This window comes from Octopus sinensis, linkage group LG3, assembly GCF_006345805.1.
Source record: "Octopus sinensis linkage group LG3, ASM634580v1, whole genome shotgun sequence".
In the NCBI taxonomy this organism is placed as follows: Eukaryota; Metazoa; Mollusca; class Cephalopoda; order Octopoda; family Octopodidae; genus Octopus; species Octopus sinensis.
In genome coordinates this window covers 163594159-163614108 of record NC_042999.1, presented here as the reverse complement: position 1 = coordinate 163614108, position 19950 = coordinate 163594159, and the positions used below count along the sequence as shown (strand labels likewise).

Genomic DNA, 19950 nt, shown 5'->3' with positions numbered 1-19950 from the left:
ATGAATAATAAGTCTCTGAAGCAGTGAACTGTGTTGAATGTGGTGGGTGGAAGCACTCCGTCGGTTACGACGATGAGGGTTCCAGTTGATCCGAATCAACGGAACAGCCTGCTCATGAAATTAACGTGTAAGTGGCTGAGCACTCCACAGACACGTGCACCCTTAACGTAGTTCTTGGGGATATTCAGCGTGACACAGAGAGTGACAAGGCCGGCCCTTTGAAATACAGGTACAACAGAAACAGGAAGTAAGAGTGAGAGAAAGTTGTGGTGAAAGAGTACAGCAGGGATCACCACCATCCCCTGCCGGAGCCTCGTGGAGCTTTTAGGTGTTTTCGCTCAATAAACACTCACAACACCCAGTCTGGGAATCGAAATCGCGATCCTATGACCGCGAGTCCGCTGCCCTAACCACTGGGCCATTGCGCTTCCTGTGTTGAATGTACCATGTCAATGATCTACAAGGTGGTATTTTGTTACTCTGCATTCTTTCAGAGGCTGTTACGTACACTAACTATTTGCTACTATTCAATAAACTTTTTAAAAGAATAAGGATAAATCAAGAAGACTAGTTTAGGGAAAATTAGATAAACAAAAGAAGAAATAAAATAATTGTGTATAATTCTATTTACCCGTAGATGATGATGAAACTTCTGTATCCAGAAATGTAACTTTTTTATCACAGTTGGAACCCTGGACAAAGAAGAGGGTTTTCAAATGATTAGATTTCCATTACCAGAATACTAAATACTAAATCTAGAGCAAAAAATCTTTTTTCTTTTAATTCAAGATCATGAAATCAGAACCGAACTTCCAATTCTTATTCTTAGTTTATTAGTTTTAGTCACTGAACTAAAACAATGCAAGGGAACCAACTTCATATCAAACCACAATAATTATGACTCCTGTTTAGTACTTAATCTCTTTTTATTTTCTAATCACTAAGTTATGGGACTATAAAGAGACACAACAGAGCAGAAACATAAGCACAGACTCCCACCCACTTATACACACACACACACACACACACACACAAAGCACATATCATTGTATGTTTGAGTATACTCTTTTACTTGTTTCAGTCATTTGACTGCAGCCATGCTGGAGCACCGCCTTTAGTCGAGCAAATCGACCCCGGGACTTATTCTTTGTAACCCCAGTACTTATCCTATCGGTCTCTTTTGCCGAACTGCTAAGTGACAGGGATGTAAACACACCAGCATCGGTTGTCAAGCAATGCTAGGGGGACAAACACAGACACACAAACCCACACACACACACATATATATACAACGGACTTCTTTCAGTTTCCGTCTACCAAATCCACTCACAAGGCATTGGTCGGCCCGGGGCTATAGCAGAAGACACTTGCCCAAGATGCCACGCAGTGGGACTGAACCCGGAACCATGTGGTTGGTTAGCAAGCTACTTACCACACAGCAAAGTTTTCTTTCAATTTTTTTAACATTAAAGACACAACTACATCCAAGTTCAATCCTTTTTACTTAAGATTTTTCATATTTCTTCATTGATCCTTTATTTAGTTTGGAGCCATAGTGTTCCTACATTCTACATTACTCACTAGCATTTCAAGGACTTCCCAGTCTCATCATCAGAATGAAGAGATAATAATAATGGCACATTGTTCATGCACTCTGCTGTAGATCACAAAAGATTACGACAATAGCGTCATAACTGATAAATTCGTTCAACTCTTAAATTCCTGGTTTCTCTATATAAATCTCATAACCCTATTAGAAACAGCTTTGCATTGTACTTGTGAGTACAATTTAGTAAACAAAAAAGTTAAGAGCTGCACAGCCAAAAGAGCCATCAAGAATTACAAGGCAAAGAAAGCAACTGATCAATCAATAAAATAAGACACAAACTACTCAGTCAGATACAATGGGGGGGGGGGTCAACCCCAAATGATTGGTGTAGCATTATTAACTGCGATAAAGATAAAGATGCTCTAGAAAATAGCAGTTACAGAGGAATCAAATCAATGGTCCATAATGAAAAAAATAATAGGCGCAGGAGTGGCTGTGTGGTAAGTAGCTTGCTTACCAACCACATGGTTCCGGGTTCAGTCCCACTGCATGGCATCTTGGGCAAGTGTCTTCTGCTATAGCCCCGGGCCAACCAATGCCTTGTGAGTGGATTTGGTAGACGGAAACTGAAAGAAGCCTATCGTATATATGTATATATATATATATATATATATATATATATATATATATATATATGTATGTGTGTGTGTTTGTGTGTCTGTGTTTGTCCCCCTAGCATTGCTTGACAACCAATTCTGGTGTGTTTACGTCCCCGTCACTTAGCGGTTCGGCAAAAGAGACCGATAGAATAAGTACTGGGCTTACAAAGAATAAGTCCCGGGGTCGATTTGCTCGACTAAAGGTGGTGCTCCAGCATGGCCGCAGTAAAATGACTGAAACAAGTAAAACAGTAAAGATTAAAAAGTTTAAATAGGAAAAGCATTATTCAGATGAGATGCAGCTTGTCATGAGACATCTAATTGTACAAGTTCTTAGCTCAGAGCAAATCACTTTACCTAGCTTTCATAGAAGCTAGAGAGGGTCATTGGCAGAATTCAGTTTGGTAGCTGTTACAAAAATTAAGTGTAGATGAATGAGTTTTAGCAAAATGTTCAGTAAGGAATTTCATATCAGGGCTTAGTTTTAGTCTCCTCTTCTTTATTTTCTTCTAGGTCATTACAGTAGTTCAAAATTGGCAACCAGTAGGAACTTCTGTCTGTTGATAACTACTAAAAGAATTACAGGAGGTTCCAAACATGGACAAAAAATCTAGAATAAAGAAGTCTAAAATGTAAGCACAGCAAAGATGTTTTAGCAGGTACTAGCAGAGACACCTGGTGATGCTCAGGATTAAAATGGCATCGTTATTTTATTCTTTTTCAGAAATTTGACCATAGCCATGCTGGAGCATTGCCTTTAGTTGACAAGAAAGAAAGAAAGATGGAGGGAGGGGAGGGAGAAAGAAAAAGAGGGAGAAAGAAAGGAAGGAAAGAACGAAAGAAAGAGGGAAAGAAAAGGAGAAATAAACAGAAAGGAAAGAACAGAAAAAGAGGGAAAGAAGGAAGGAGGGAAGGAAGGAAAGAGGGAGAAAGAAAGAAAGAGGGAGGGATGGAGAAAGAGAGAAATCAGTAGAAAGAAAGGAGGGTGGAAAAGAAAGAAAGAAAGCAGGAAAGAAGGAAGACAGACTAAAAGAGAGGAACTATTAGAGAGGGTGAGAGTAACAGAGAATGAGAAAAAGGAGAGAATCAGTTGAAAAGTGCAGTTTTTAGAGAAAAACCTTTTATCCATGTTTCTTGCTTTATGCAGGAGCTAAGGACAAAAAATTATGGTGCATGACCATCCTTAGCACATAAGTAATGTGTAACGGTTGGTGAAAATCAGTTAAAAACTGTAAAAATGCATACGTATTACACACAGACATCCTTTCTTATATATATAGATATATATATATCTATATATATAAAACTGTAGTTGTGTGAGTGTCTGTCCCCTTCGATTTAGATTCCTAACTCCTCCCACATTTAGCGGTGCAGTTTAACCAAATTCGGGTATCTTATAGTCGTGATTCATATCGAGCCCGTCTGGCTATTAGCGCGCGTCTACAATGAGTCTACGATTAAAAAAATAATTTAACATCATTTTTTATTCCATTTTAATGCATAATTTTTCGTGTGTCGATGGCGGCGGAGTTGGCGTCCATGGTCACACCTGCACCTGTTTGCTTCTCCCCCTTCTTCTCTCCTTCGTGAAGCTGTGGGGAAGGGAGTGTAAGGAAATCAACGTCGTAAAGCGTTGTCAAGGAGACCAGCGTTCTTTTAGAACAACGACTTCATGGCTTGAAGACACCAAAACAGAAATGGCTAAGAAAGCCCGAATTGGCATCTATAAGGGAAGTAACTCTCTAAAAATGCTTATATAGTTATTTCCCTTACAAACCCGAGCAACGCCGGGCGATACTGCTAGTATATATATATAATCTTTATATATAAAACTAAAGTTGTGTGTCTGTCTCCTACGATTTAGATTCCTAACTACTCCCACATTTTGCGGTGCAGTTTAACCAAAAGCGGGTATCTTATAGTCGTGATTCATATCGAGCCCTTCTGGGTATTAGCGCGCGTCTACGATGAGTCTACGATTTAAAAAAAAATTTACCTTAATTTTTTCCCATTTTAATGCATTTTTCGCTATTAAGGGAAGTAACTCTCTAAAAATGTCTACAATGAGTCAACGATTTAAAAAAAATTTACCATCATTTTTCTTCCATTTTTAATGCATTTTTTTGCTATTTTTTGGCTATAACTCTCTAAAAATGCTTATATAGTTATTTCCCTTACAAACCTGAGCAACGGCGGGCGATACTGCTAGTATATATATATATCATCATCGTTTAACATGTCTCTGTACGCACCCAATTCAGCCACATAGCCCATCCATATATATATATATATATAGTGCCATAGAAGGAAGACAAACATAGTTTGACCACACAAAAAACACACTTTTTGCTTGATCATTTTCATGTCAAAATACATATTTTCCACAGAAATTATACATCATTTGAAAGTTCTAAATGTAAACTTTCTTCTCATATCGTTTTTATCAAAATCTGACACTTACATATCATGCTAGGGTCTCTCAATCACCCTGATATTTCCACTCATTCATAAAGCTTATCCCTTTTTTTTTTTTTTTTTGACATCTGAATAGTAGTCCTCACTCTAGTTCAAATCATAGTCTTGAAGAGGACTGTTTTTGCTTTATTTTGATATAAAATCGATGGGGATAGGTCAGATAATCATTATAAAATATAAAAGTGAAAATTTTATTAATTTTCAATTATTTTCTTGCAAATTCAAAATGGTCATTGCTGAATTTGGCCATAGTATGGCAAAAAAGCGCAATGTCAATAAAGAAGGTGGTATACTGATGCTATTCGTCAAACTGACATGTCCCCACATGGCAAGAGGTCAGAATATGAATCCAAAGTTTCAAATATCGAATCTGTGCCAGAATTTCAAGAAATAAGTAGACATATATTATGCCTTCAGATTTCCACCTGCTTCAGTCTCTTCAAAATTCATTGAGTAAAAACCCGTTTTTACTCGGCATAAAATAAAAACAAAACTCTTTCGCACCCAAAGTAATGTGTGTGAGAGAGAGGAGGGGGGGAGAAAGATGAACAATTTAAAATAAATAAATGATTTAAAATAGATATATTGTAATTGTTGTGTGAGAAAGTATATATACTATGATTATAAAATATAGTGTCTTTCAAAAACATCCTGAATTTGAACACTATATCTCGTGTTTGTTTTTAATATCTTTAATTTATACTTTTAATGCTAAATCAAGGAATTAGTTTTTAGATTTTGTTTGTTTTTTAATCTAGATCTACATGCAATTCTGAGAAAGATAAAGAGTGGTTGTGAGATGTATTAGAAACAAGAGCTAAATCTCCCTTAAGTTACAAGGAAACAGGACTTAAAAATGATAAAGATTCTGAGTAAGAGTTACAGCAATTATAAGAACCTTGAAACATCACAGATTAGTATATGGAAGGAACTTAGGGCAATAGGGAAAATTTTTTAGACAAATACAAGTTTTTACTAAAATTAAGTGAAAGTTAAGAGCTTTAAACTTTACCTCTGAATTACTTCCAGTTTTGATTGCAGGCTTTGCTGGCTGAGGTGCTGGTCGACTGTAACCAAGCAACTGAAGCATACCTTCAGCAGCGTTCCGTTTAGCTAATTTCTTATTCTGTCCCACACCAGTATATACATGGTCATCAACAGTTACCTATTGTTACAAAATGTTAAAGGTTAAAAAAGCTTCAGTTTAAAAAAGTTTAAGGGTTAAACAAGTTTCAATTCAAAATTACATGAATAATCATATTTTTAAAGTTATCTTTTATAATGTCTACTTACTCCCTATTTCATAAACACATCTGATGGTTCAAATTATAAAAAGTTCAAAAAGAAATTTATCAGATTATATTCTACCGAGAAACCAAATACACTAGCTATTACACATTGGGAACATCGATAATTTTACATTTGAACTAAGCATACAAGTCCATCATAAACAAAAGAGGAGTTGTTCAATTCATTTCATAGAATTCATCATGGATTTTACTTTTAAATACATTGATCATAAATGTATACAAACTGATAACATTTATATTATAAAAGATAATCTTTAGACATTATTTTCTTACATTCTGATGGTACATTACTTACACATTCGATGTTGGGTCCCATCAAAATTATATCAATGTTGTATCTGACTTACCCTGTACTAAATTAATTTCATATCAATTACGTGGCACATTATCAAACAGTTGGATTAGGTGATGAAGGTCACGGAGAGGGTCATAGCCCATCTCATTAGAGAGAGGGTTGCTTAGATGACATGCAGTTCGGTTTTGTCCCAAGTAGAAGCACCACTGATACTATATTACTGGTTTGACAACTGCAGAAGAAATACCTAGCTAAAGATAAACCCCTATACTTAGCTTTTGTGGACTTGGAGAAAGCCTTTGACAGGGTCCCCCATTCCTTATCTGGTGGGCGATGCAGAAACTGGAGATTGACGAATGGTTAATAAGAGCTGTACAGGCCCTATGCAGAGAGGTCGTTAATAAGGTTAGGATTGGCAATGAGTATAGTGAAGAATTCCGGGTAGGGGTCCACCAAGGTTCAGCCCTCAGTCCCCTTTTATTCATCATAGCCCTCCAGGCAATAACAGGAATTCAAGATGGGTTGCCCCTGGGAGCTCCTTTATGTTGATGACCTGGCCCTCATAGCGGAATCACTACCAGAACTAAAAAAGATCTGTAGAAAAGGTTTAGGTAGAAACTCCATAAGATGTAAGCTATGGACACATAAGAGGTGCAGCAACATCATTATTGTTTAGCGTCCGTTCTCCATGCTAGCATGGGTTGGACGGTTCGACTGGGGATCTGGGAAACCAGAAGGCTGCACCAGGCTCCAGTCTGCAAAGGATAATTAACCGAGAAGATAGCTTTCGTGTGCAGCAGATGCACAGGAGCAGTAGACGCCACAGATACTCAGAAAACAGATTCCACCACACTCCAGGGGAAGAAGCTAGAAGTAGTTGATAATTTCAGCTACCTAGGTGACCAAGTTAGTAGTGGGGGGGGATACTCAGAGAGTGTTACCACTAGAATAAGAATAACCTGGGCAAAGTTTAGAAAGCTTCTTCCCCTACTGGCGACAAAGGGTCTCTTGCTCAGAGTGAAAGGTAGATTGTACGACGCATGTGTGTAAATTGCTATGCTTCACGGCAGTGAAACATGGGCCGTGACTGCGTAGGATATGCGTAGGCTCGAAAGAAATGAAGTTAGCACTATCCGCTGGACGTGTTATGTCAGTGTGCGCAAACGACAGAGTGTAAGCGCCCTGAGAGAAATGTTGGACATAAGAAGCATCGGATGTAGCATGCAGGACAGACGTTTGTGTTGGTATGGTCAATTACTATGGATGCATGAGGAGAGATGAGTGAAGTGCCACTCCCAAATAGTTGAAGGAATCCAGGGTAGAGGTAGACCCAGGAAGACATGGGACGAGGTGGTCAAGCATGACCATCGAACACTGGGCCTCACAGAGGCAATGACGAAAGACTGATACCTCTGGAGATATGCTGTGACTGCGAAGACCTGACAAATGAAGTGAGTTCATGGCTCGCAGGACGGCCTGCTGTGCTTAATTTGGATCGTTGGGTGACATGCTGTGCTTGAGGAGACCTACTGAGTCAAGTACATCAACATCAAAATAAAACTCAAATGGAAATTGTAGTTGTGATATCCTGGCCAGTGGCACGTAAAAAGCACCATCTGAACGTGTTCCATGCCGCCTTGACTGGCATCTGTGCCGGTTGCACGTAAAAAGCACCAGCCAATCGTGGCTGTTGCCAGCCTCCTCTGGCCCCTGTGCTGGTGGCATGTAAAAAGCACCCACTACACTCATTGAATCGTAACCCTTTTATCAGTGTAGATCTTTAGATCTACATGCCTGTGATCTGCACATGTGGCAACAATGACTGCATGTCTTTTCGTTTCTTGTATGAACATTTTACCTGCCTAGATCTGAAAGAAATAAAAACCAGGAATATGGCATCAGTGGTGCTTCTACCCAGCACAAAACCGAACTGCATCTTATCTAAGCAGACTCTCTCCCTAATGAGATGGGCTATGACCCTCTCTGTGACCTTCATCACCTGATCCAACAGTTTGATAATGTGCCACATAATTGATATGAAACTAATTTAGTACAGGGTAAGTTAGATACAAATTGGCTTTCTCAAAGTGGTTGGCGTTAGGAAGGGCATCCAGCTGTAGAAACACTGCCAGATCAGATTGGAGCCTGGTGCAGCCTCCTGGCTTCCCAGACCCCGGTTGAACCATCCAACCCATGCTAGCATGGAAAACGGATGTTAAATGATGATGATGACTAAAAAATTTGACTATCTAGCAATCTATAAACATTTTGACAAAGAACACCTGCACTTGTTACATGTACAAGTGCAGGTGTGCATGTATGTGTATGTCCGAAGTGAAAGGGGTATTTCAGGATATATTTGGTAATTTAATAAAACAACTTCAAGTTTTCAAAAGCAAAAAGAATTTTAATATAAATTTGTATGCATGTCCTCAATAAGCCTTCTGATAAGAAAGATTATTCTATGAATCTGCTTTCTGCTTCAATGCAGGACCGAAATCCATGACATGCCTGCATCAAATAGTCCTTATACATTTTGGATATCATCTGGACAATAATGGTCTCCAGTGAAGTATGATATTGTGAAGACATCTCTTAATCTCCCTTTCAACAATGTTCTAAACATAGTAGTCCATAGGATTTAAATCTGGTGAGTTTGGAAGTCACAAGTTTAATGGCATGTGATCGTAAAGATTGTTTGAGATCAATTCTTGGATTTTGTGGGCTTTGTGAAGTGCTATGTCTTGTTGAAATATGTATGGACTTCCATTGATCCAGGGATACACAAGTCTCCAGCACCTCAATGTATCCAGCTGCATTAATTCTAAGACCCTGTGGAAAGATGTAAGGTGACATGACATGACCTCCTTTACTCACCACTCCTAAAACAATTGCAGTTAGTATGCATCACTCTGGAGACATCAGAAAGATGTACACCTAACCATGTCCTTTCTTCTGTTAGAATTCTGGTCTTGGTTGAAGTTATTATGCTATGTCTGAAAAGGTTTTTAACCTAGTTAAGTAACAATTTGATGCAGGAAATGGTTTACCTATGTCTTTCCAGAAATGAATTGGCCTTTCTTTTAGTACATATGACTTATATGAACGTCCTCATACAATACAGTTCTGATAGTCCACTCTGAATGTGAAGTTCTTTCAGGGGCATCATCAATAATGTTTTGAACTCACAGGATAAATTACAATGTTTGAACATTTAGAATGTCGTTTTATCACTTTGATTCAGCTGAAATATTCCCATCAAAGGGTTACAATTCAATCTGAATTGCAACATTTAGAAACATAGCAATTTCTAAATTACTGTGTTCTGCACATGTGGCAACAATGACTGCATGTCTTTTCATTTCTTGTACGAACATTTTACCTGCCTAGATCTGAAAGAAATAAAAACCTTTCAACTTGTTCAAAGAGAGTATTATACCGATAAATATTATCCCTATCCCTCTGTACATAATAGTATTACATTGCATATATTTATACACACACACACACACATCTATCATCATCATTTAACATGGGTTGAACGCTTTGACCAGGGCTGGGAACCGGAAGCCTACACCAGACTCCAGACTGATTTGGCATGTTTTTCTACGGCTGGATGCCCTTCCTAATGCCAACCACTTTGATAGTGTAATGGGTGCTTATATGTACCACTGGCATGGGGGCTATTTGTGTGACACTGGTATCTGCCATGACTGCCATTTTGCTCGGCTTGATGGGTTGTCTTCTCAAGCATGACATAATGCCAAATGTCTCAATCATTGCTTCTGTGAGGCCCAACATTTGAAAGGAACTCAGCCACTTTGCCTCCATGAGGCCCAATGCTCGTATGATACTCTCTACATGCCACTGGCGTGGGGGCCAGTTATGCGACACTAGCATCAGCCTTGACTACAATTTCTCTTCGCTTGACGGGTCTTCTCAAGCACAGTGTATCACCAAAGATCTCGGTCACTAGTCATTGCCTCTGTGAGGCCCAAAGATCAAATATGCTTAACCACCTCGTCCCATGTCTTCCTGGATCTACCTCTACCACAGGTTCCATCCACAGTTAGAGATCAGTACTTCTTTACACAGCTGTCATTGTCCATATGCATCACATGACCATACATGTTCTGCTGGTGATAATTTCCTTAAAAGACACACCTTCTTTTCACCTGCCCAGCTTTTACACTCTTCTTTGAAAATTCCTTCATACCTTCTGAAGTATGCAGAAAACATAATCCCTTCTTCTGGATTACTCTTTTACTTGTTTCAGTCATTTGACTGCGGCCATGCTGGAGCACCGCCTTTAGTCGAGCAAATCGACCCCGGGACTTATTCTTTGTAAGCCCAGTACTTATTCTATCGGTCTCATTTGCCGAACCGCTAAGTGACGGGGACGTAAACACACCAGCATCGGTTGTCAAGCAATGCTAGGGGGACAAACACAGATACACAAACACACATGCATACATACATACATATATATATACATATATACGACAGGCTTCTTTCAGTTTCCGTCTACCAAATCCACTCACAAGGCATTGGTCGGCCCGGGGCTATAGCAGAAGACATTTGCCCAAGATGCCACGCAGTGGGACTGAACCCGGAACCATGTGGTTGGTTAGCAAGCTACTTACCACACAGCCACTCCTGCACCTGGATTATATGTAAATTCTGCCGAAAATGAACCTGAAGTATTTTTTGACTGTAACAATAATTCCAACAACCATTGATTTTGCTGTTGTACCTGTTCTTGTTGTTGCTGCTGTAGTTGCTTTTGCAACTGTTGCTGTTGTTGTTGTTGTAGTTGCCATTGCAACTGAGCCATAGAAGCTAATAAGTCTTCCATTCTAAGAACATCGACTGTGAACTTTGAATGTCTCATCGCCACTATTGTGTCTTATTAACACTTATGTCCTTTGAAATCACTGAATATGCCACTTTATAACGTGGACTTATAACAAGGTTATAACAATACAAATATAAAGCAGAAATAACCTGTAACAAACAATATCTCTTCTCAACGACTGTCTTCACAAAGCACCTGCACACACCACAATGTCCCTCACTGACAGTGCACATGCTCCTCTATATAGTTTAGGACTGTTGACTTGCTATCCCACAGGGCTTTCACCACAATAATAAGGCAGTTAAGGATACAAAGACAGGGGAAGTTTCTGGACCATTGAAATGCTTAACTCTTTTGCTACCAAACCACCTGAATTTGGCTGAGAATTTCAATGTCAAATGATACCAAAACAGCCAAAATAACCAAGTCATATTCAAATGAGAATTTCAGTGCAAAGTTGATGTTAGTAAGAAACATGTTGGAAGAAATTCTGTTTGTTGCACTTAGTGCAAGCTATGGACACATAACTGTAGTGGAATGTCATGTAGGTTAGCAGAGAAAGCCATCTTTGTATGTGGCAGATGCACAGAAACAATAAGCACTAAGAACATGTGGGAATTAGACTCTCCCAAATACACAGGAGGCTCTTGAGGTTGTAGATAGTTTGTTCCCTAGGTGACCAAATTAGCAGTGGGCAGAAGATGTTCAGAAATTATTGTTAGCAGAATTAGAATAGAGTAGAGGAAGTTCAGAGATATTACCTTTGCTGGCAACAAAAGGATTCTCTCTTAGAGTGAAAAGCAGATTGTATGATGCTTGTGTATGAATGCCTATACTCCATGGTAATGAGACATGGGCTCTGAATGCAGAAAACATGAATAGACGAGAGAGGAATGAAGCTAATATACTCTGATGGATATGCAACATTAGTGTGCATGTATGAATAAGTGTGTATGGGCTGAGAGAATTATTGGGCATAAGAGGAATCAGATGCAGCATACAAAATAGAAGACTCCACTGGTTTGGACATGAGATGAGTAAGAATGAAGAAGGCTGTATCAAAAAATGCCAACCGCTTAAAATAGATGGCAAGTGTGGAAGAGGGAGACCAAGGAAGACATGGGATGAAGTAGCAAGGACTAACCTCAAGATGCTGGGCCCCATGGAGGTGATGACAATGGACCAAGATGTCTGGAAATATGAGGCTCTTGAGAAAACCCACCCACCTCAGTGAAACTGAGTTCAGGAAGCGCAGTTTTCCACTCACATGTAACAAATGTTTTTCACACACCCTACTTCAATAAACCAAATTACATCTCTTTCTCACATTTCTTCTCTTTTCATGCAATATGCTTATCTCTCTTGCCCCACTTCTGCAGTCCAATCCAGTGCTCACTGCCTTTCCCACTGTATCATTGCTATCTTGTTGTCCATCCCTAAATATACCCAAGTTTTACCAAGTGATGCATTCTCCTCCTTCCCAACTTCTTGGTAGTCATATGGACTCACTACACATGCACCTTTAGCAATGCTCAACTAATTTATATTCTCATCCCTGGAAGAACTCCGTCAGTTACAACGACGAGGGTTCCGGTTGATCCGATCAACGGAACAGCCTGCTCATGAGATTAACGTGTAAGTGGCTGAGCACTCCACAGACACGTGTACCCTTAACGTAGTTCTCGGGGATATTCAGCGTGACTCAGAGAGTGACAAGGCCGGCCCTTTGAAATACAGGTACAACAGAAACAGGAAGTAAGAGTGAGAGAAAGTTGTGGTGAAAGAGTACAGCAGGGGGCTCACCACCATCCCCTGCCGGAGCCTCGTGGAGCTTTTAGGTGTTTTTGCTCAATAAACACACAATGCTGGGTCTGGGAATCGAAACCACGATCCTACGACCGCAAGTCCGCGGTCCACACTGTAAAGTGGCTGGGGTTCGGAAGGGCATCCAGCTGTAAAAACCTTGCCAGTGCTTGTACCATATAAAAAGCACTAAATCCATTCTGCTGAGTGGTTGGTGTTAGGAAAGGGCATCCAGCTGTAGAAGACCTGCCATAACAGTCACAGAAGTCTGGTGCAGGCTTTGGCTTAGCTGGCTCTTGTGGTACAATTCCACCCATGCTAGCATGGAACATAGACGTTAAATGATGATGATGATGAAGCTGTAAAAACTATGCCAAAGCAGACAGTGGAGCTTGGTCCTCTGGATTGCCAGCTCCTGCCAAGCCATTCAACCCATGCCAGCTTGGAAAACAGATGTCAAATGATGATGACACACACACATGATAGATCAGTAGCCACTACATACATTTTTTCTCTCTCCTTGTTTTTTTGTGTCTCCCTTTCTGTAGAAGAGCGTAGGCTCAAAACGTAAAAGACTTTTTCAATTCCTGAGCGTTATACTAATAGATCTGTTTGTTTTGTACACAACCTGTCTTCATCTTTTGATATTTTCGTGAACTCTCCCCTATATATGTATTGATATTGATATATGTTGCATATTATACACACACACATCTATCATTGTTTCATCATCATCATCAAAACTTCTGATTATTTATATGTATAAATATACTCATGCATATCTGTATAGATATGTCAGTCTGCCTGTGATCTCACTACACGTCTTGTGTAGTGTCACCACTTCCATCAACATAATCATCATCAATTTAATGTCAACTTTTCTCTGCTTGTATGGATGAGATAGTATTCATTTTGACTGAATTTCTATGGCTTTTTGTTGCCAACCCCCATTTGTTTCCCAGTAAAACAATAATTTCCCATGACCAAGCATTTTTCACAAGATGCAAAACAAATGACACTACTCAATTACAACTATAACACTATGTCAAAACAAGAAGGCCCAAATCAATAGATGTTAAATGATAATGATTTTACACACAAGAAGCATCAGTTGTGGTGTGCAAGAGAGACGATTGCGCTGGTATGGTCATGTGGCGAGAATGGATGAAGATAGGTGTGTGAAAAAGTGCCAATCCCTAGCAGTTGAGGGAACCCGTGGAAGAGGTAGACCCAGGAAAACCTGGGACGAGGTGGTGAAGCATGACCTTCGAACTTTAGGCCTCACTGAGGAAATGACCTGCGACCGAGACCTTTGGAAATATGCTGTGCGTGAAAAGACCAGGCAGGATAAGTGAGTCCAGCCCACTTATGCATGCCTTTCCTCCCTTGGACACACAAAGACCTGTTGAGGCAAGCGAAGTCGATATCGAACCTCATCCGACGACAGGCACCCATGCTTGCGAAGACCTGTTGGGGCAAGTGAAATCGAAATCGGAATTGAAACTGAACCAATCCTATGACTGGCACCCGGCAGATGCCAGGACCCCTGGACTGGTGGTACGTAAAAAGCACCATCCGAATTGTGGCCGAAGCCAGTGCCGCCTCGACTGGCTTCCGTGCCGGTGGCACGTAAAATGCACCAATCCGACCGTGGCCGTTGCCAGCCTCACCTGGCACCTGTGCAGGTGGCACGTAAAAAGCACCCACTACACTCACGGAGTGGTTGGCGTTAGGAAGGGCATCCAGCTGTAGAAACATTGCCAGATAAGACTGGAGCCTGGTGCAGCCTTCTGGCTTCCCAGATCCCCAGTCGAACCGTCCAACCCATGCTAGCATGGAGAACGGACGTTAAACGATGATGATGATGATGACACACACACACAATGAGCTTCTTTGAGTTTCTAGCTTTCAGATTCACTCAAGACGTTTTTGGTCAGCCTGGAGCTATACCTGCTCGAAGTACAACAAGTGGGACTGAACTTGAAACCACATGGTTGAGAAACAAACTTCTCAACCACACAGCCATCCCTATACAATTACTGCTATCTACTTTTACCTGTTTGGGAGTAGAATCCTTCCTTCTTTCCCACAAACTAAAACTTTTTGTACTTGTTGGTAAGTTTGCAGAATCAGATGCCTTATTCTGAAACCACAACACATAATAATAGCATTAAGATCTGATGATGTGGTCCTGTATTTTAAGTGTACAACCATTTTACTTTGGGGGTGGGGAGAGAAAAAATGCTCTAACCTGCATGACAAATTCTCTGCGCCAAGGGAGACCATGTTCAGCAATTAGAGAGTATATAGGTTCTTTCTTTTTGTTAGCCTGTCTGATTTGAATGAGACGGCTAATAGGGTTAATGCCAACACCATAGTTAGGATCTGCCTTCTGCATCTGTAATATAGAGCAAGAGGAAACAATTAGAATGACAACATAACAATTGAATAAACATGTTTTATATAAGAACAGGACACATTACATATACAATATGTAATGTCTTACTTATGTTTGCTTACCAGCCTTGACCTGAGGTTTAACAACAACAAATTTTTAAAAATGTACCACGTGACAACCTTAATTTCTCACTCCACTTCCATCTCAGATCCATACTTTCTGCAAATCTTCTCCAGATCATCAATCCTCTACTAGAATTTCTTCCCAACTACATTTATACTGACACTGACTCACCTAAACAGTAAATGTATCAATCTTATCAGTTTTAGAGGACAAATAAAAAAATAATTTTAACCAGATAAATGAAAACATTTTTTTCTACAGAGAATGAAGAGAGTAGTTTGTAGGAAACCAAAGCATATATTTCTCTCTCTCTCTCTCTCTCTCAATATATACAAGGTGTAACAGGTATTTGAGAAGAATGTTTTACTGTGTGGCATGATTTTTCTGCTAGCTGATTGGTTGGTAAACCAGGGCACATTGCCTGATTCAAGTGTGGATTTAAGCTGGTAACTGAAAATGTGAGATTTTGATTCTAGGTCTTACTATATGAGTCTCCCACCAGTGAACAAGTGGGAGAAGTGAATGAAATAACACAATTGTAGTGAAAACGTTTACAATAAAACTATGAGGTGAGAAACTTATATGCAAAATATAAAATAATGCAATTGAATATACAAAGGTATGTACAAAATGAATTGATAGAATAAGTATCAAGCTTACAAAGAATAAGCCCAGTGGCTGATTTCTTCAGCTAAAAGGCGGTGCTCCAGCACGGCCCCAGTCAAATGACTGAAACAAGGATAAAAATATATATATATATATATATATATATATATAAGATGATTGATAAAAAAACACTGGATGTTTCACTAAAGGACATACCTATACCATCCAGTAGGAAGGATTATATATGTGATCTTTTGAAGAAAACCAACCAATTTGTATGGAGAATGTGGTGGAAAGCTTTCTTTTTCGACAAGGAGCTTAAACCAAATAACAAACCTAAACATGGTGACCTACTAAGAAAAGTATTCAAATCCAGAAGGAACCCACGAACTAACCAACACCCAACCAAGTTTGAAGAAGAATTATATAGTATAATATAGGCGCAGGTGTGGCTGTGTGGTAAGTAGCTTGTTTACCAACCACATGGTTCTGGGTTCAGTCCCACTGCGTGGCACCTTGGGCAAGTGTCTTCTACTGTAGCCTCGGGCCGACCAAAGCCTTGTGAGTGGATTTGGTAGACGGAAACTGAAAGAAGCCTGTCGTATGTATGTATATATATATATATATGTGTGTATGTGTGTGTGCGTGTATGTTTGTGTGTCTGTGTTTGTCCCCCAAGCATTGCTTGACAACCGATGCTGGTGTGTTTATGTCCCCGTCACTTAGCGGTTCGGCAAAAAGAGACCGATAGAATAAGTACTGGGCTTACGAAGAATAAGTCCCAGGGTCGAGTTGCTCGATTAAACGCGGTGCTCCAGCATGGCCGCAGTGAAATGACTGAAACAAGTAAAAGAGTATAGTTAAGAACATGAAGTTCAGGAAGTACCCTAGAAGGTGTAATATACATCAACAAAAAATCAGAAATTACTTGTTGACTTCAAGAAAGCACCAGGGATACTTGTACCAGTGGACAAAGCAAGTAACATTTACATTGTTGATATTGAACTATATAAGTCTATGATTAGGAAGGAATGACACAGTAAATATAGACATGCTAGTAATGACGTATTAAAAAGATTTAACAATACAGGGCTACAAATCATCAGAGATCTAGCAATAGATGATAGAACCGAACCCTATGTCCTTCAAAAACCCATAAATCTAACATTCTTATCAACCCCTCTGTTACATTGATTTATCTTAAATCCAATATAGGCACTATTAGTAAAAAAATCATTGATAGGTAATACCTGTCCTTAAGTCTAAAATTAGATTAGTCCTCTGGTCTGATACCCAAGAGGTTGTTGGATGGTTTAAGCTTCTAGAAATTAGTAAGAATAGTAAATTCTTGCAACTAGATATAGAGAGCCATTATGCCACTATTGACCCAATCATTCTTAATCAAGAATTTTAGCATGAAAAATTCTGATTTGTTCTGATGTGAAATAGATATTATACTTCATATGCAAGCCACTCTAGTAGATTTTGATGGTAGATTATGGAGTAGATTAGATAGGACGAATTCATTTGATGTAGCAATGGGCTCATATGATTCTGCTCAGGCCAGTGACCTAGTTGGAATATATATCCTTTCATTAATCCAGTCTTCCTTTCTGGAAGTAACAAGGAGTTTCTATATCCCTGTAACTTAGTGGTTTGGCAATAGAGACTCATAGAATGAAGCAAACTTCTTACCATATAGTCATGCCTACACCTTTAGCCACATCTGTACCTATGCTATTCATGTTTAACCCATTTCCTTTCTTTCATAAAGAGCAGAGAATTTTAAGCAGCGAGAGAGTTGGTCAGCCCTAACAATTAATCCATCAACTATTACAGATTTTCATTCTTTTGCAGGGGAACTATTTCTTAATGAATAGAGACCATGATGATTTTAATTCCCAGCTAGTTATAGTTCATCTAAACTCTATGCATTGTTCTCACTTTCATATAATTCTTATGTTTCATGGCTGCACAAGAAATTATCTTACTAACCCTGAAATGTAAAACATTCTTCCAATTTAAATTTTTGCATAGAATAAGCATCACATTAGAATAAACACTTTTTTTTGTTTAAATCAATAAAATATCATTCTCATCTATTAGATGCCATTCCTGAAGAGACTTTAAAATTTTCAAAACAAATAGCAAACCTTTATGAGGTTCCTATTTTTCTTCTTGCTAGTGGTTGATTTGGCTTTTGGGCGTACTGATGTTGGAGGAAGAGGTTGCAAATTCTTCAGTTCTTCCAACATTGACTCGGCGGCTCTCTTCTTAGAGACCTGCTTGCTGTTTCCCTCAGCTTCTGTAACAAACTCACCAACAGAACACTGGGTGACAAAAGTTTTCATATGAGGTGGACCAGATTCACGAGTAACCTAAAGATAAAAGAACAATATCTAATAAAATAAAAACTTAACCTGCAAATGGAGAGGGAGGAAGAGAGGTAAATAAAAGATACATGTACACAGACACTGAAAAGAAATGACAAAAAAAAAAAAACAGGAGACGAAATGAATGTTGCAAATGTGAATTATGTGTGTATTGTATGTCCATGTGTGTATTGTATGTCCATGTGTGTATTGTATGTCCATGTGTGTATTGTATGTCCATGTGTGTATTTTCATATGAATTTCCATGCATACATTAATGATTATAGTTCATACTGTCACGATAGAACACCTGTAAGAAAGTTAAAACAATGCAAAAAGAAAAAAAGCTGTGTGGTTACAAAACTCATTTTGCAACATGGTTCCAGGTTCAGTTCCACTGAGCAACACCTTGGCTAGTCTTCTACTACAGCCCTGGGTTGACCATAACCATGTGAATGGAAATGGAAGACAGAAACCGAAAGAATCCTGTTGTATGTGTGTGTGTGTGCGCCTATCTGTGTATGTGTCGTGTGTGCATTGTGTTTCTTCCCCCACCACAGCTTGATAACTGGTGTTGGCTGATGTAAGTCTCAGTAATGTTGTGGTTCAACAAAAGACACTTATACACTAAGTATCAGAGTTACTGGGGTGGATTTGTTTGGTTAACCCCAGAGTCAAATGACTGAAGCAAGTAAGAGATATTTAGCAAATTGAATAAAAGTATTTGTGAAAGTAACAGCAATTAACAAGTATGTAAATTCAAACCTAGCTACACTAAAGTGGATGCAACAAAAAGTTCAATTGAAGTACAATGCAGTTACCAAAGGATTTAAAAAATATATCTGTGTGTGTGTGTGTTGGTGTGTGTGTGTGGTGTGTGTGTGTGTGTGTGTGTGTGTGTGTGTGTGTGTATGTATGTATATATATATATATATTGTTCATTTCATACGTTATGTGGTTTTAACTCTTAATTCTTGAAATATAGGTGCTTCAGGACACGCAGTCACAATTAGTGATGATAACATTTTTCCTTTAAGGTCTAATATTGTGCCTAGCTGTTTATATTAATCTCTATATATAAAACTGTCTATATATATAAAACTGAGAATGTGTCTGTCTGTCTGTGTGAATCCCTAAAACTTGAGAACTACACAAACCAATTTCATTCCAATTTTACACATGTCTTACTTAGGGTCCATGTAGTGTCATGGGCAAAAATTTTTTTGACTTCCTGCCTAGGGCGAGCCCACAGCAATATCATATCTTCTTCACTATTTCAGTACTACGTGTTAACAGTGAAACAAAAACATCTCTCTATGGTAATGTCAGATGTTTCCACTTTAATACTGAAACTATTAAAGTGAAACTATTATATAAGAGGGATGAACCATTAACAGTGGACATCCATTTTGCTAGAAGATCCGCTATGGTCTTATATGCTACACCACTGGTTTTCAATTCATATTAATTAAATTTATATTCAATTTTTCACACTTATTATTTTA

The 19950-nt window shown here is 39.0% G+C and overlaps 1 protein-coding gene across 3 annotated transcripts in view; it reads right to left on the bottom strand.

Moving 5' to 3' along the window:
• The window catches only part of LOC115209070 (double-stranded RNA-binding protein Staufen homolog), a 102620-nt gene that overhangs the window by 12053 nt on the left and 70617 nt on the right, over nucleotides 1-19950 (bottom strand). For all 3 annotated transcript variants that reach the window (XM_029777148.2, XM_029777149.2, XM_036501584.1), the window contains 4 exons: nucleotides 18227-18451; nucleotides 15198-15344; nucleotides 5696-5848; nucleotides 632-692 (listed from right to left, as the gene is read on the bottom strand). In XM_029777148.2, coding sequence (XP_029633008.1) covers nucleotides 632-692; nucleotides 5696-5848; nucleotides 15198-15344; nucleotides 18227-18451 — 586 coding nt within the window. The remainder of the gene's footprint in view (nucleotides 1-631; nucleotides 693-5695; nucleotides 5849-15197; nucleotides 15345-18226; nucleotides 18452-19950) is intronic.